General features: G+C 43.4%; 1 protein-coding gene across 1 annotated transcript; it reads right to left on the bottom strand.

The window, feature by feature from the left end:
* Positions 1–13,303: 13,303 nt before the first annotated feature.
* LOC137836474 (receptor-like protein EIX2) lies at positions 13,304–16,972 on the bottom strand. Its single transcript, XM_068645170.1, has 2 exons — positions 14,737–16,972; positions 13,304–14,442 (listed from the first exon to the last, which is right to left on the bottom strand). The coding sequence occupies exons 1-2, from the start codon at positions 16,910–16,912 to the stop codon at positions 13,304–13,306; spliced, it is 3,315 nt and encodes a 1,104-aa protein (XP_068501271.1). The 5' UTR covers positions 16,913–16,972.
* Between the last annotated feature and the right edge of the window lie 249 nt (positions 16,973–17,221).

Here is a 17,221-nt window from a genome sequence, read left to right as displayed (position 1 = left end):
CTACGCCATAAGGTGCAGCTCTTAGCTCAAGAGAAGATCGAGCTGGAGAGCAAGCTGGTCCCTTATCGCGTCAAAGTGGCTGACCTGGAAGCGTTGATCAAAGCAGATGCCGCCAAGGTAAAAAACCTTGAGAAGAGGTCAGCCGATCGGGAGGTCTTCTTGGGGAAAGTTGAGAAGGAGAGAGACGACACCATGGCCAAACTCGCCGAGGCCAAAGAGGAAAATGGGAAGATCACCACACAGCTGGCCCAGGCGCAGGCGGAATCCAAGAAGGTTACTGAAGACCTTCTCCAAGCTCGGGAAACAATTGAAGAACTCAAGAAACAAGCTGAAGAGCTGAAGCAGCAGAACGAGGGGCTCAAGAAGCAGATTGAAGAACTTGAGCTGAGCTCCGCCCAGATTCTCGCTGCTGGATTCGACGCCGCCTTGGAGCAGTTCGCCTGCCAATATCCCGTTCTGGACCTCTCCATGGTGTCTCTCAACAACGAAGTGGTGGACGGGAAGATTGTTCCTTCTGAAGACTGACTGCTTCCCTCCATCCACGATTCCTATGCTTTCTCCTTTAGATATACTTACTTGTAATAAACTTTCCCTTTTCTTGTACATGTATTCTGAACTGGTGTTACTTATGTTATGACATTTTCCGCTTCTTTTCATACTCTCTTCTTGTTAACTTTATCTTCCTTGCACAAATCTCTTTAGACAAATTGACTTAGTAACTTCGCAAACGCAATTGTATACTAATCGCCTCGAACCGTCAGCTCTCGAACAATAATCACTCTAACAACTTGTAACCTCAAGGTAATGAACCTTAGCGTGAAATCACTCTTCAAATAACGAACCTTAGCCCAACTAATGGCTTAAGACACAGCTCATCTGATCTGCCTTATCAAAACGGGTCTTGACTTTCTCGCCATCGCTTGAATTTCTCCTGGTCGCCAAAGACTCTTGGCGATACCAGCTTCCTCTTGCCTTCACAACTTGGCCATTGTTCCTTTCTCTAGGGGTAGAGGCGCCTTTCGGGTCCTTCTCTACTTCCCTGATCTTCAGAACAAGGGACCGGGTGGCTAGGCGTTCTCTTCGAACCTACCTTAGCCACCCTCCGAACTTCTTCCACCCTTTACACCATACCTGAACTCGTTCGAGACGAGAAGGATTTTATCTTTCCTGAACTCGCTCATCGACGAGAAGGTCTTTAACTCGCCTGAACTCGCTCATCGGCGAGAAGGTCTTTAACTCGCCTGAACTCGCTCATCGGCGAGAAGGTCTTTATCTCGTGCCTCTACATTGCCCCAGGGGTTACATCTTCTCTCCCCCAGAAACATTGAGGACTTTTTGCTGGTGCCTCTACATTGCCCCAGGGGCTACATCTTCTCTCCCCCAGAAACACTGAGGACTTTTCATTCTAACTCGCCTGCACTCGCTCGACGGCGAGGAGGTCTTTATCTCTTTCTCGCCTCAGGACGCGCGAGGGCGTTGAGGTCTTTCAACTGGTGCCTCCGTTCGCCGAAAGACGATGAGGACTTTTAACTTTAACTAATGCCGCCAGTCGCCGAAAGACGATGGGGACTTAGAAACTTTTTTAGAAAGCATGCAACATAACTTCAACTTGCCTTAAATCACATATAAGTGACAAGGTCTTTCTTCAAAACTTTCGGAAAACAACAAGCATGCAATCTAAAACACTTTAAACTTTGAAAACTCTTCTTTATTGGGCGGCCTCATTAAAAACCCTCCTTAGGGAAAAAAGAGTGCCCCCTCCAGACTGTTTTAACAGAAACATTGTAAAGCTCTTCGTGTTTGTTTGTACTTACAAAGTTCTTAACTGTAATACAACATGAGGTGTGTGGCGTTCCACGTGCGAGGAATCGCCCCTCCTTCCAAAGTTTCTAAGCGGTAGGCGCCGTTCCCGAGTGCCTCGGTTATTCTGAACGGCCCCGTCCACTTAGGCGACAGCTTGTTCTCCATCTCGTATTGGTGAGCCTTCCTCATCACCAGGTCGCCTTCTCTGAACTGTCTTGGCATCACCTTCGAGTTATATCTTCGTTCAATCCTTCTTTTCACCGCCTTAGCTTTTAATCTTGCCTCCTCCCTGACCTCATCCAGTAAGTCCAGATTCAACCTTCTTTCCTCATTCGAGCCTTCCTCCACGAAGTTCTGGAATCTCGGCGAGCTCTCCTGGATCTCCACTGGAATCATTGCTTCGCATCCATAGACCAGGCTGAACGGGGTCTCATGGGTTCCTGACTGCTCGGTGGTGTGGTACGCCCAGACTATACGGGGTACCTCCTCAGCCCAGCTTCCTTTGGCTTTCTCTAGTCTTCTCTTCAAGCCTCTGAGTAACACCCGATTGGCTGACTCTACTTGGCCATTCGTCTGAGGGTGCTCGACGGATGCAAATACTTGTTGAATTCCCACCCCTTCACACAGCTTCTTCAACAGGTGACTTGCAAACTGAGTCCCATTGTCCGACACCAGGCGCTTGGGCACACCAAACCGGCACACAATGTTCTTCCACACGAAACCCTCGATCTTGTGTGCGGTGATCTGGGCCACTGGGTCTGCTTCGATCCACTTGGTGAAATATTCAATCGCCACCACCAAGTACTTCATCTGCCTGATCGCCAGCGGGAATGGTCCCAGGATGTCGATTCCCCATGTGTGAAACGGCCAAGGGCTGTAAATCGACTTCAACTCCTCAGGAGGCGCCTTGTGCCAATCGGCGTGCTGCTGGCATTGCTTGCAGCACTGCGCATACCTCTTGCAATCTTCTCTCATTGTTGGCCAGTAGTAACCTGCACGGAGAGTCCTTGCGGCCAGAGCTCGACCCCCGACGTGGCTTCCGCATATCCCTTCATGGAGCTCTGCCATAATTCTTGTACATTTCTCGCCGTGCACACATTCCAGGAGTGGATGAGTGAACCCAAACCTGTATAACTCGCCATCAATCATTGTGAACTTGCTAGAATTCTTCTTTATCTTCCTAGCCTCCGTCGGATCCAGCGGGAAAAGGCCATCCGCCAGGCATCGCTTGTACTGCGTTACCCAGGTGTCTGGCTCTTGCGTAGCGCAGACCTATGTCACGTTCACCTTCTCTCCCCAACATGCCCTTATTCTCGGCGATCTCAAGGTTTCTTGAGTCAAAGACCTGTGACTTCTTGCCGCTTTTTCCGTCGACTTGCTTATCTGAAGAACCAGGTGATCTGCCACAAATGCTCTCGGCGTCTTCAGAGTTTCTTGAATCACCGTCCTCTGCCTACCCCCCTTGCCTGAACTGGCGAGCTTAGCTAGCAAGTCAGCTCGGGCATTCTGCTCTATGGGCACGTGCACCACTTCAAAGGAGGCAAAGGAACTCTTCAATTCCTGTACATACTCCAGGTAAGCCGCCATTTGTGGATCTTTGGCCTGGAACCCTGGCTCCCATCTCCTTAGCCAGCAAGATACCGACGATCAGCGCCTCATATTCTGCTTGATTGTTGCTGGCTTTGAAGGCAAACCTCAAAGATTGTTCGATCAGCACGCCGTTGGGTCCCTCCAAGATGACCCCAGCACCGCTACCCTGCTGGTTCGACGACCCGTCCACTGAGAGCACCCAACGAAAGTCATTCCCCTCAACTCGTGTCGCCTCAGACGAGAGCTCGACCACGAAGTCTGCGAAGATCTGCCCCTTGATCGGACCTCGGGGCTCATATTTAATATCAAACTCCGACAGCTCCACTGCCCACTTCACCATCCTCCCAGCAATGTCAGGCTTCTTCAGAACCTTCTGGATGGGCAAGTCGGTCATCACCAGTATCGTGAAGCTATGGAAATAGTGGCGTAACCTCCTTGCCGAAAAGACTACTGCCAGTGCAGCCTTCTCTAGGGCCTGATACCTCGTTTCGGGGCCCTGCAATACCTTACTAAAAAAATAAATAGGCTTTTGAGCCTGATCTTGGTCATGGGCGAGCACCGCGCTCACCGCCCTCTCAGTCACAGCAAAATACAATCTGAGAGGGGTTCCCACCAACGGTTTGCACAAATTCGACGGGCTCGCCAGGTACTCTTTAAGTTTAACGAAGGCCTCTTCGCACTCCTTCATCCAGGTAAACTTGTTGTTCCGCCTTAAGCACTGAAAATACGGATGGCCCTTCTCTCCACTAGCTGACACGAAACGAGACAGGGCGGCCATCCGACCTGTAAGCTGCTGCACTTCCTTCACGGTAGTCGGGCTCCTCATCGCCAAAATGGCAGCGCACTTATCAGGGTTGGCTTCTATTCCTCTTTCAGTTAAGAGAAATCCCAGGAACTTCCCAGCCTCCACGCCAAAGATGCACTTCTCGGGATTCAGCTTCAACCTAAACTTGGCGATCGTAGTGAACAACTCCTCCAAATCCGCAACGTGCTTGCTCTTCTCCGGCGAGGTCACAACCATGTCATCCACGTACGCTTGCACATTCCTTCCCAGCATTGGTGCAAGTACTCGATCCATCAACCTCTGGTACGTGGCCCCCGCGTTCTTCAGCCCAAAAGGCATCACCTTGTAGCAATAGCACGATCTCTCGGTCATGAAGGCAGTCTTCTCTTCATCCATGGGATGCATCTTGATCTGGTTATACCCCGAGAAGGCGTCCAGGAAACTCAGCAACTTACACCCTGCAGCACTGTCCACCAGGGCGTCTATGCTTGGCAAAGGATACGAATCCTTTGGGCAAGCCTTGTTCAAATCGGTGAAGTCGACGCACATGCGCCATTTCCCGTTGCTCTTCTTTACCAGCACGACATTAGCTAGCCACTCAGGGTACTGGACTTCCCTGATATGGCCTGCAGCGAGGAGCTTCCGGGTCTCGTCTCTGATCGCCTGCCTCCTCTCCTCATTGAACTTCCTTCTCCTCTGTCGTACTGGTCTCACCTGGTTGTCCATCGCCAAATGATGGCACAAGAAGTCGGGATCGATCCCGGGCATGTCCGAAGCGGACCATGCAAACGCATCTAGATGCCGCTCTATCACCTTGGCGATCTGGTCCTGAAGTTCAACTTCCAGAGATCTTCCTAGCTTGAAGATCCTTCCCCCGATTTCTGTTTCGAGCCACTGCTCGACGGGTTTTGGTCTGGTTTCTCTAGCGATCACCGCCCTGGCGATTCCCAGCTCCCTCGCTTCCTCAGGGCGATTCCTCGCCTCCTCTTCCTCTAGACCGGCGTTCCCCTCCCCCAGCTCAGCATCTACCATCACCACGTCGCCTCCGGCGGTCTCCTCCATCACCGTCGGCCTGGGCTTCACACCGGGTGGCGGGGTGGTTGTCACGTAACTCACAGACCTTTTGTTTTTCAGGCTATTCTCATAGCACTTCTTTGCTTCTTTCTGGTCGGATTTGATGGTGATCACCACCCCCTCCATAGACGGCAGCTTCACCTTCATGTGCCGGGTCGACGGTATAACGCCTATTCTGTTGAGCGTGGGTCTTCCCAGCAGAATGTTGTATGCTGAGGGAGCATTTACGACTAGGTACTTGATTTTCTCTGTTCTCGAACCCGCCTCATCTGTAAACGTAGTCCTCAACTCAATGTACCCCCTGACCTCCACCTGGTCGCCAGCGAAACCATACAAACGCCCTCCATAGGGCCTCAGCTGGTCAAGGGGCAACTCCAACTGTGTGAAAGTTGGCCAGAACATCACGTTTGCCGAGCTTCCTTGGTCCACCAGAACCCTATGGACCTTCCTTCCCGCCGTAATCAGCGAGATGACTATGGGGTCGTTGTCATGAGGCACGACGTCCCGAAGATCTTGCTTGGTGAACGTAATGTCCACATCCGGCGAGTGGTCCTCAAACATATCCACCGTCATCACAGACCTCGCATACCTCTTCCTCTGTGATGCGGTGCATCCACCACCCGAGAAACCTCCTGCAATGGTGTGGATTTCTCCGTGGGTAGGCATCTCGTGCTGCTGAGTCTCACCACCTGCTAGTTGGGAGCTCGACGCGCCCCCCGTCCTCCTATCCAGCAAGTAGTCATTTAGGAACCCGCTCTTGACCAGATCGTCGAGCTGGTATCCTAAAGCCAAGCATGAATCCACGGTGTGGCCAAAGCCCTGGTGGAATTCGCACCAGGCGTCTGGCTTTGGTCCCAACACCTTATCGCCCACCTTCTCGGGCGCCTTCAACCTAGCTGATATATTGGGAATGGCGATCAGGTCCGCCAGTCCCATGACAAACTTGTGTTTTGGCGGGCGATTGTACTCCCGGCGGGCTGGTTGAGGGCGCCCTTGGCCCCTGCCCTTGTTCTTCCTCGGATCGTAAGGATGGCGAGTCCTCTGATCCCTCCTGGCCGCCGCTGTCTCCAGCACCCTCTGTGGCTGGATCCTGGTCTGGGCACGTGGCCTAGCGGGAGCCACGCTTCCCCTCTTCTCGGCGACCTCACTTTCATCGGCGATGTGGGCCACCGCAAGTCGCCTAACCTCAGCAAATGTGGCAGGGTGAGCCCTGATCAATGCTTCGCAGAATGGTCCTGGCAGCACGCCCTTTTTGAAGGCGTAGACCAGCATCTCTTCGTCTTTGGCTGGCGAGCGGACCATCTGCGCCCCAAAACGATTCAGGTAGTCCCTGAGGGACTCTCCCTGATACTGCCTTATGTCGAACAGATCGTAAGACACCCTGGGCGGTGCTTTGTTCACTATGTACTGCTCGACGAAGATCTTTGAAAACTGTTGGAAGTTGGTAATGTGACCCGTAGGCAGGCTCACAAACCATTCCAGCGCCGTTCCCTGGAGTGTGCTCACAAACATCTTGCAGTACACGGCGTCTGATCCTCCTGACAGCATCATTTGCGTATGGAACGTGGTGAGATGTGCCTCATGATCCTCCACGCCGATAAAAACAGCCTTCACAGGTACCACACTCGCAGGGATAGGTGTGTCGGTAATTGCCTGAGCGAAAGGCATAGGGAAAACGCGAGGCGGCGTTGACGGCGCGACCTCTTCAGCGACTGGGCGCCCTCGCTGCTCCTGAAGAGCTTGACGCAGCTCTTCAGTCACTCTGCTAAGCTCATCGTTCCTGGCCCGAGAGGCGACCAGGTCCTCGTGCATTCTTGCCTGCTATATATGCGAGGCTTCCACATTCGCCTGTAGCGAGCGCATGATTTCCACCATCTGCGCCATAGTCATGGCGCCTTCAGCAGCAATGGGCGCAACTGGACTTGAACGATTGCTTCTCATTTTTCTCATGAAATCTTGACGAATCACAGAGAGCGACGAACAACACCTTCTTCAGCGACGATCGATTCAGCGATCAATCGGTCAGAACTTCGCGAAACCTCGAAGAACCTCAAGAACACAGCAAACCTTCACAGAAACTCGCAACTCCACCAAAAACCAACGCTTCTTCCACGAGAATCCAAACGAGCAACAGAACTCAGATCTCACCGATTAAAAATCGCGTAAGCAGCAAAAAACCCCACCTCACCGAACAAAAACCCAAACGAACGGTGGAAAACGTGAAATTATCGAACAAAACCTAGATGAACAGCGGACAATGGTTGCACCAGCACACAACCACACAGAAACTGCAGAAACCTCCAAGAACTCACGCTGTGGATGGGAACAGGTTTTACACGGCCCCACGGTGGGCGCCTGATGATCCTGCCTGTTGACCAAAACGCTGGAGCTTTGCCTCGTCAAACTTGGATCGACGTATGCGCCGTGTTTGCCTCCGTCCTTCACCGCGATCCACCTCAAGAACCTGCAAAAGACGAAACGGCGCCGCTGCGGCCGATCGTGCTCCGACGCCCAAGTCAGTGACTGAACCACCAATTACTTAAGAGTAAAACTCAAGAACTCTAAGGAACCGTGACCAGTTCTCTCTCAGTGTACTCAAGACTCGCAAGCGTAAAGAAACAATCTGAACGTGCGTACCTCAGAAGTTCGTTGGAAACTCTTATATACCTGGGCACTTTCTCTCTCCTGGCAGTTACACATCTGGACACGTGGCTCACATCCAGCTGTACACGTGCCTTCATCTGGAGCATCCTTGACTTGGGCGCTACTTCTGACTCTTCTTTGGCTAAGTTACTTATGCATGATACTACTCAGTGCATAGTTGCCTTGGAGCGTGATCTCTTCTGGGTGGCAAGTTCGGGTGCCTTCGTACACACCTTCCCTGTGGTCTCGCCGGCCGCCTTCATGATCTGCCTTACCTGTTTCACTGTACATGTTCAAGTAAGCTATCTTCCGACCTCATCCTCTGGCCAGCTGGGAAATGCCTATCTGCCTTTATCTTCGGCGATGTCCCTGTTTCGGCGATCTCTAATCACTTGGTCGCCTGGGTTCACATCTGGCGACTTCATCTTCGACTCGGTGACCGCCGGTTTAGGTGTGATGGAGATCGGAGCACGCCAACTTAATAACTGGCGACTACGCAAACCCCCCGACCTCCTTCCCTTCTGCCAACCAGGTGTCCCATCCAACACGCCTATATCATAGCTCGACGCCACGTCATTACTCCCGACTACCAAGGCGGTACACAAGATAAGACTAGAATAGGAGAAGACACAAGTCTCTCAATCACTCACCAATTTGGGAGAATTTCTTTACTCAAAATATCAAATCTGAATTTCAAGGACTCAACTCCTCCTTTTATAGGAGAAGGACCGGTCATGGGTTTACAAAGAAGCTTACAAAGGAAGCTAACCAAGGTTGCCTTGCAACTCTTCCACTTCTAGCACCTAAAGTGGAGAATGAAGGGATACCTTCTAGACTCTTCCTAAAGCTAATGTCTAAAGATGCTTTACACAAGAGGTATCTTTAGATTTCCCTCTTAACACCTTCCTAAAAACTACTCTATGTATTTAAAATTTTATACAAAAGAAACTACGAAAAGATAAAACATTTGAAGACTACTTCCTAATTCTTTAGTTTTGCTCCTTGTGATCCTTTGAGGTAAAAATGATGATGAGCTAATATGTCTTTGAGCATCTTCAACTTCAACCTCATTCTCTTCTTCTTCTTGATCTCCATCACCCCTCCTTCGGCCACAGATGATCCTTGCCTCGTACTCCTCACATTATTGGTAAGCTCTTAACACGATTGTGAGTGGGACCTAGTTTTATCGGGCCTCACGGTGGGCGCTAAATGTTCTCGCCGGCTGACTCGAACGACAGTCTCTAGACCACCTGTCTCCACCTGAGAATTGAACTTCTTTGGGTTGAAGAACTTCTCACCTGCAAAGACAAAAGGGCGCCTTGGCGGTCGTTCGCACTCCGACACTCAAGTCAGTACTGGGGCCAAGAATCAGTAAGTGTATAAAGTAACGGTGTACCTTGCTAGGGTTCTTACCACCCTTTATATGGTTGTAGCTAGGGTTACTTCTGTTATGTTACCCACATTTAGGGTTCCTAGGAGAACGTCCTTGCGCTGCTATTACACAATCTTAGCGTAATTTGGCACATAAGACTTCCCTTTACTGGAGTGCAACGACTAACAGTATAGAGACCAAGGTACCAACTCATGCACCAATGCTGCGGGGCCATCTGTTCTATGGGTGCTCTAAGTATTCACGTGCCATGCATGCAGTCTTTCCCTGGAAACCCTAACCCTAACGGGCCTTAGCGCCTCCAAGGAACACTTGCTTGTGCCGTACCTGAATGTATCATACACACCCCATGCATGATCCTCTCGTGACTTAAGTCTTTTTGGTATCTGGGTGTTAACTCACGTTAACTCATACTGTTTGTGGGACCCAGCTTACGTGGCCCACCATTACTATCAGTCCACTGATGTCCGAAGTCCGATGTCTTTCTTTGGTGCCGATGACCGAGGTCTGGCCTGTACACAAGCCCCTCAGTCTCGAGCTGTAACTTGTTTCAGCAAAGAGACTAAGCGATTATGCTAGGCGACATACGTGGCACTGGGTGATAGGATGTGAATAGTGCACCGAAACGATGTCTCACTAAATAATTGGTAGTTAAAACCTTGGTTGCTAATTAGATATCAATTTAAAAACCATTTAACAATCATAGAAACTTATTTAGAAACTAATTTTTTTTAGTTTCTAAAATGGTGTCTAATTTAGTTACTATAGCAACTAATTATTTTTTGTTTCTCAAAATTGGTTTCTAGTTCATGTTTTTCTTGTACTGAAATATCTTAAATACATTTAACTCAATAATGTCTGGCAGACCAAAGTTTGGATCATATGAATATTTCATTGCAAATACAATGCTTAATGAGGTTTATAATTTAATAAGAAAGTAAAACTTCAAACAATCAAAACATGCATACTAGCTTTCCAATTCACAGTGAAAATGTTTTTAATCAGCAGAATATAAAAGGGAATTTAAAGAAGCCATATATAATTTCCAACTTAGTGCCTTAGCCAAGCATTAACAAGCTCAAATGTTGGAGTAATGCACCAGGATGGGTCTTCAAGTGCCTGCTGAAATTTGAAAAATAAAAATAAAGGGCTTAGTTCTCAGAAGTGTGTAAATGAAAATAAATAAAATTCTTGTTCACCAAAAGAAAAAAATATCGTTGATGTATTTAAAAAAGCATAAAAACATAAACTATATAATTTATTAACTGCAAAACCCAAACACTAAGATTAGGCTTTTACATAAGTTGATCTTCATCGATCTCAACATCCATTACACAAAGCTTCACTTCATGGCTTCTAAAAGATATTCATGCTATAGTTTTGAAAATAACCACAAGACTGAGAAATAATACGATTCTGATTTAAATTGAGTATCATTTACCTGCATAGTTTGCCCACTTTCAAACACAAAAATAAAAATAAAATCATAAACATCAACATTATTATTGAAATGATAAATAACAACATTGAGTGTGTTTGATTATAATTTTGTTCGCTAGATTTGTTACAATATTTAATTTTCTATTGTAAATTATTGGGCTTTGTTTCTTTGGCCCAACTTTCCTTTTCTATTTTAGTTAGGTCTTAATCTTTCTCTTATATATACACCATGTATTTTACTCTTTAACATACAAGTGAATAAAAGTTTCTTTTATATTTATTTTTCTCTACAATTAGGGTTCATCAAAACCTCTCTTTCTTCATTACGATTACGTGCGATTACTTACGCTACATTAAAGCATCACATCAGACAAGGAATATTCATCTTCATTTACTGTAAAATGGTATCAGAGCTCTTCGAATGAAGAGTTCTGCTGTGCTTCTCTCTGATTTTTATTTCCCTCTTTGCTGTTCTTGGTTATTTTTTTACTGTTCTCTTTCAAAATCTTGATTGGTTTTAAAAATCTTTTAGGCAATGTTTAATGAAAACCCTAGTCTTCATAGTCTTAATAGTAGTCACACTATTACATGCAATTTTTGTGGTAAATATGGTCATACTGAGGCTGTTTGTTTTCACAAAGTGGGTTTTCCTTCTGGTAATGTTAAAACCTCAAAGTTTTCTTTTACTAGAAAAGTCTGCACTTTTTGTAATCGTCTTGGCCACACTGTTGACACCTGTTATAAAAAGCATGGGTTCCCTCCTGGCTACAAATTCACCAATTGGACATCCCAAGCCAATAATATGATTACTACTGACACTTTTTCTGAGCTTTTTCCTAAAGAACAGGATGTAACGTAAGTAATCGCACGTAATCGTAATGAAGAAAGAGAGGTTTTTATGAACCCTAATTGTAGAGAAAAATAAATATAAAAGAAACTTTTATTCACTTGTATGTTAAAGAGTAAAATACATGGTGTATATATAAGAGAAAGATTAAGACCTAACTAAAATAGAAAAGGAAAGTTGGGCCAAAGAAACAAAGCCCAATAATTTACAATAGAAAATTAAATATTGTAACACCCCCTCAAGTTGGGGAGTAGATATTTGTCAGACCCAGCTTGGATTTGAGAGTAGAGAACTGTGCGGAAGCAAGGGGTTTGGTGAATATGTCAGCAACTTGCATTGCATAGGTAATGGGCAGCAGTTTGAGGAGACCAGAGTTAAGTTTTTCACGAACTAGGAAGCAATCAATTTCGATGTGCTTGGTTCGTTCATGAAAAACTTGATTGGAAGCTATTTGAAGGGCAGATTTGTTGTCACAATACAGGGTTGCAGGCTGGGAGAGAGGAAGATGTAAATCCTGAAGGAGGTAAGACAACCATTGTAGCTCACATGTGGTGGTGGCAAGTGCTCTATACTCGGTTTCAGAGGAGCTACGAGAGATAGTAATCAGAGCCATTTTGAGCCTATCCTAGCGAGTATTTGTTGGGCTTATCAGGCCACCCGCTATCGGGCCGCTATCGGACCACCCAAAATATATAGTCCCACGCACGAGTTGGCAGTCTCGGCGTGAGGGGGGTGTGTTGGAGATCCCACATCGACTAGAGATTAGAGCCTTTCATAGTATATAAGTGGGTGCAAACCTCACCCCATTGAGCCGGTTTTATGGGGTTGAGTTTAGGCTTAAAGTCCACTCTTTCTTAATAAGATTTAAAAAGTTTATTGTAAAATATTATTTAAAGACTGATTTTAAGAGTAAAAGTGAAAAAAAATATGCATGCTATAATTTTGAAAATGTTCATGCATAATTTTGAAAATAATACGATTCTGATTTAAATCGTATTTATTTTTCACAAGAGTGAGAAAATAACCTGCATAGTTTGCGCACTTTCAAACACAAAAATAAAAATAACAACATAAACACCAACATTATTATTGAAATGATAAATAACAACATTGAGTGTGTTTGATTATAATTTTGTTCACTAGATTTAAAAAGTTTATTGTAAAATATTATTTAAAGACTGATTTTAAGAATAAAAGTGTAAAAAAAGATGCATAAGGAAAAAGATAAAAAGAAAACTAGAAGTAGAAAAACCGAAAAACTGAGACGTTTTTTCAAACTAAAAAACTAAATTTCAAAATCTATTTTAATCAAATAATTTCTTTGTTTTTAGTATTTAAGAACATAAAGAAGTTTTCGAAAACAGGAAGCAAGCAGGGTTTGTTGCCTCCAAATAAATAAAAATATATTATTTTCATTGATATATATACAATGAAATAAAAAGATTTAGAGACTCGCAAAGAAACACTATTTAAACTTAAAACATGCCTTTTAAATACTTATTTTTTAAAAACCACTTATTTAAAATATACAGATTTCACAAACATATAAAAAAAGTATACACCAGTTTAATTTATTAAGAAATAACTTATTTTAAAGAATAATCATAAAAAAATTAGTTCTAGATACTATCATTATTTGTTAATTTTAATTTAATGAATAGATATTAGAGAAGTAATAAATAAAAACTTGTGTATCATATAAATAATAAAAGGACTAAAACATCATTACCTGCTAAGTTTTATCCACGGTAAGTAGTTTGAGAAAGACCGCTACTTTGACATGAACATTGTTTGCTAAATTGTTCAAGAAGTTGAAATAGGCATGTCGCCAAGAACGCTTGAATAAAATTGAGCCGAATACCATCCAGAAGCTTACAACAAATCCAAATGCCATACTTATGAAAAAATCATTATTGAACAATGAATATTCATCTTCATGAACTTCGGCATTTGAAGGTTCCTCTTTAATACACAATGTCTCCAGTGGTAATCCACAAAGATCGAGATTATCCTCATAACTCGATGGATTGAAACTTTGTAATTGTGTGCTAATTGGAATTTTTCCAGATAAATAGTTATGTGACAAATCTAACATGCCGAGACGGTCAATTTGAGTAAGACTAGTAGGAATTGAACCAACTAATTGGTTTCTTGAAAGATCCAAAAATTCAAGCGATGCAAGCTTTCCAATATTTGAAGGAATGTTTCCTATTAAATTGTTTCTTGATAAATTCAATGAAACCAATTCAAATAAATCCTCTATTTCCACTGGAATTTCTTTTGAAAAGTGATTGCTTGAGAGATCAATGCTTCTTAAAAGAGACAACCCATTGTTCATGAACATTTGTTTTGAACCTTTCCACATGAAAAAATCATTCAAAAAAAACAAATCAGAGCCACTCATTATCCCTATTTTAAAATCATATTGATGATCATCGTTTGAAACCTTTTTAGCCATTGCAACAAAAAATTTTATGCATTTAGGAATTTGTCCAAATAAGTTGTTGATTGAGAGATCCAAGAGCTGCATATTTTTGAGATAGCAAATTTGTGTTGGTAAAGTTCCATAAAAGTTATTACTTCCCAAAATTAAAATTTGTAGCTTTTTCAAATTACTCCCAATCCAAGCAGGAAAAGGTCCAGTTAATTTGTTTTCTGCCAGATCTAACATTACAAGCTTTGTGCATCTCCTCAAAGAAAAAGGGATCTCATTTGTTAAGTTGTTGTTTCTCAACAACAATGCTTGAAGATGAAAAAGTAAACCCATTGAAGTAGGAACCTTTCCTAAAAATTTATTGTGACTCATATCCAAATAAGTTAATGACTTGAAATGACTCCAACAATTTGGAATTTTCCCGGATAATTGATTATGTGAAAGGTCCAACAGGTATAAAGTCTCAATTGTACCATTCCCACATAAAAACAAAATAGAATTTGAGAATTTATTTTTGGATAAATCGAGATTAAAAGAATCTCGAAGGAATAGAGGAATAGGGCCTTCAAATTGATTTGATCCAAGTAACATCTCATAAAAATGATTCTTTTGTGGAAAATTTGGAATTATACCTTGTAAATTGTTGTATGAAATATTAATATGCAACCAATCGTTTAATAATGGTAATTTAGCCCAAAACCACTCTGGAACAATATCTGATATTGAAGCATTTGAAATGTCAATAATGAAAAATTTATTTTGTGTCTGCAACCATTTGGGAAATGTTGGACCTAGCTTGCAAGATCTCAAATTTATGGTGAGCAACTGAAAAGGTGGGACCCAATTTTGGGTAAATGTCAAGGCCAATGAGTTGTCAGATAAAAACAGTCGTTGTAACTTGGACATATTAGCGAAATGGTAGTCAGTGAGAACACCTTTTAAAGAATTTGACTCCATGTAGAGTTTCTCTAACTGTGGTGGAAATTGAATATCCTCAGGTATCTCTCCATTTAGCTTATTTTGAGAAAGATATAACTCTTTTAAGGATGTGAATGTTGAGAAGTCAGGTAGTGTGCCATTGATCTGGTTCGTATCTAGATATAATTTTTCTAATGAATATCTAGCACATCCAGACAAATGATGGATTATCCTCGGAAACTCTTCACTCAAGCTATTTCGTGACATATCCAATAAACGTAAAGCACATGCATTCCCAAATGATTTTGGAATTCCACCTTCAAAATTGTTTAAGTTGGTAAACAAATACTCCAATGAAGATGGCAATTTGCTACCTTCAGATATTTTTCCACTTAATTGATTTTGAGTAAGATCTAATCTTTTCAAAGTTAAAAATACTGAAAGGTCAGGAAGCGTACCATTTATCTTATTATTACTCAAGCTCAATTCTTGTAATGAGTTTCTAACACATCCAGATAAGTGATGAATTATCAGTGAAAACTCTTCATTCAAGTTATTAGAAGATATATCCAATGAGCGCAAAGCACATGCATTCCCAAATGATTTTAGAATTCCACCTTCAAAAAAGTTCATTTGAATTGAGAAGGACTCCAACTGAGGTGGTAATATGATGTCTCGAGATATCTTTCCACTTAAATGATTTTGTTCCAGAAACAATATTTTTAAAGATGAAAATACTGAAAGCTCAGACAAAGTGCCAGTGATGTGATTACTTGACAGATCCAATTCTTGCAATGAGTGTTTAACGCAACCACTAGACAAATGATCAATAATGGATGTGAGGTCTTCACTCAAATTGTTTTGATTCAAGTATAAAGAAGATAAGGTGCATATATTCGTGAAGGATTTCAAATCCCTGGCCTTGAAATAATTATAGGAGAGGTCAAGGTTCCTAAGCGAATTCATGACCATGCCAAAATGACTTGATGTGGAACCCTCCAAGAAGTTACCATCAAGGTTAAGCTCAACAAGGTTGGAAGTGAAGTTTGAGACCCAGTGGAATACCATTGGTGATGTGAAGGTGTTTCCGGAAAGATGAAGGACGGAGAGGGAAGTAGAAGAATTGAAATGAGAAGGCTTGGATGACATAATGAAATGATCAGAAAGGCTACAATCTTTTAAATCTAGTTCTCTTAGTTTTGGTAGGTTGAGAATCGCTTGCAACCAACTATGAGAACGATCAAGACTTGATACAGAGTACAAGTAAAGATGAGTTAAAGAAATGAGATTTGAGAGCCACTGACCTCCATCGTCAATTTTGATACCATTTCCTTTAAAAGAATTAAATCGGATATCAAGGTATTGCAACTGAGAGAGATTTCCAAGCTGAGATGGTATATTTCCTTCAAAAGAATTCCTTGCAAGATAGAGCTCATGCAACTGGGAGAGATTTCCAAGCTGACAAGGGATTGAGCCCTCCAGAGAATTTTGACCAAGATTTAAGTATCTCAAATGAGAAAGAGAGCCAAACAGAGTTGGAATTTCTCCGCCAAAAACACATGAAGAGAGATCAAGGTATTTCAAGTTTGTCAGAGAACCAAGAAACTCTGGGATGTGACTGTCTTGAAAATCATTGGAACTGAGGTTCAAATACTCTAATTGTCGCAACTCCATCAACGATTTCTGGATCTCTCCCCTCATATAACGATTAGTTATTTCTTCAGTTATTTCTTCATAAACATCAAATTCTCCAGGAAGGTGGAGGCCTAGAACATGGGCGGTGAGGTTGCTGCAGCGAATCCCCTCCCACTGGCAGCAGTCGGGAGTGGTCCAGGAGGAGAGCATGCCGTCGTCGACAATGGCAGCCTTGAATTGGAGGAGTGCTTCCCTCTCCTTTGGAATGCATGTCGTTTGGTGTTCTCCATTAACAACCTGCAACACCACACACACCATAAACATCATCAATCTCAAACCAACTGGATTCGTCATTGAAGCTGTTGTGGGTGTGATCGTGACAGAGAAAGAGTGATGGATGAAATGTGGTGAGTATTAAAACTATATTGCTTTTGATGACTTAACCACTCTCCATAACCCTATATATAACATTCTATGCATCCATAGGAAAAAAACGACCAAACTAAAAATGAGTTCTACGAATGCAACTATTCTAAAAGAAATCAAACTATAATTACAAAATTATTTAGCAAGACCATAAAACTTTTCCAGAGCTAAACAATTATTATTTCTATTTTGATTTTTCACAACTTCAGATTTTGTTATATTTACTTTTGCTTAAGT

The sequence above is a fragment of the Phaseolus vulgaris genome, chromosome 4 (genome assembly GCF_000499845.2).
Source record: "Phaseolus vulgaris cultivar G19833 chromosome 4, P. vulgaris v2.0, whole genome shotgun sequence".
Taxonomy (NCBI): domain Eukaryota; kingdom Viridiplantae; phylum Streptophyta; class Magnoliopsida; order Fabales; family Fabaceae; genus Phaseolus; species Phaseolus vulgaris.
The sequence above is the reverse complement of the archived record's forward strand: the minus strand, read 5'-3'. Positions and strand labels throughout refer to the sequence as shown.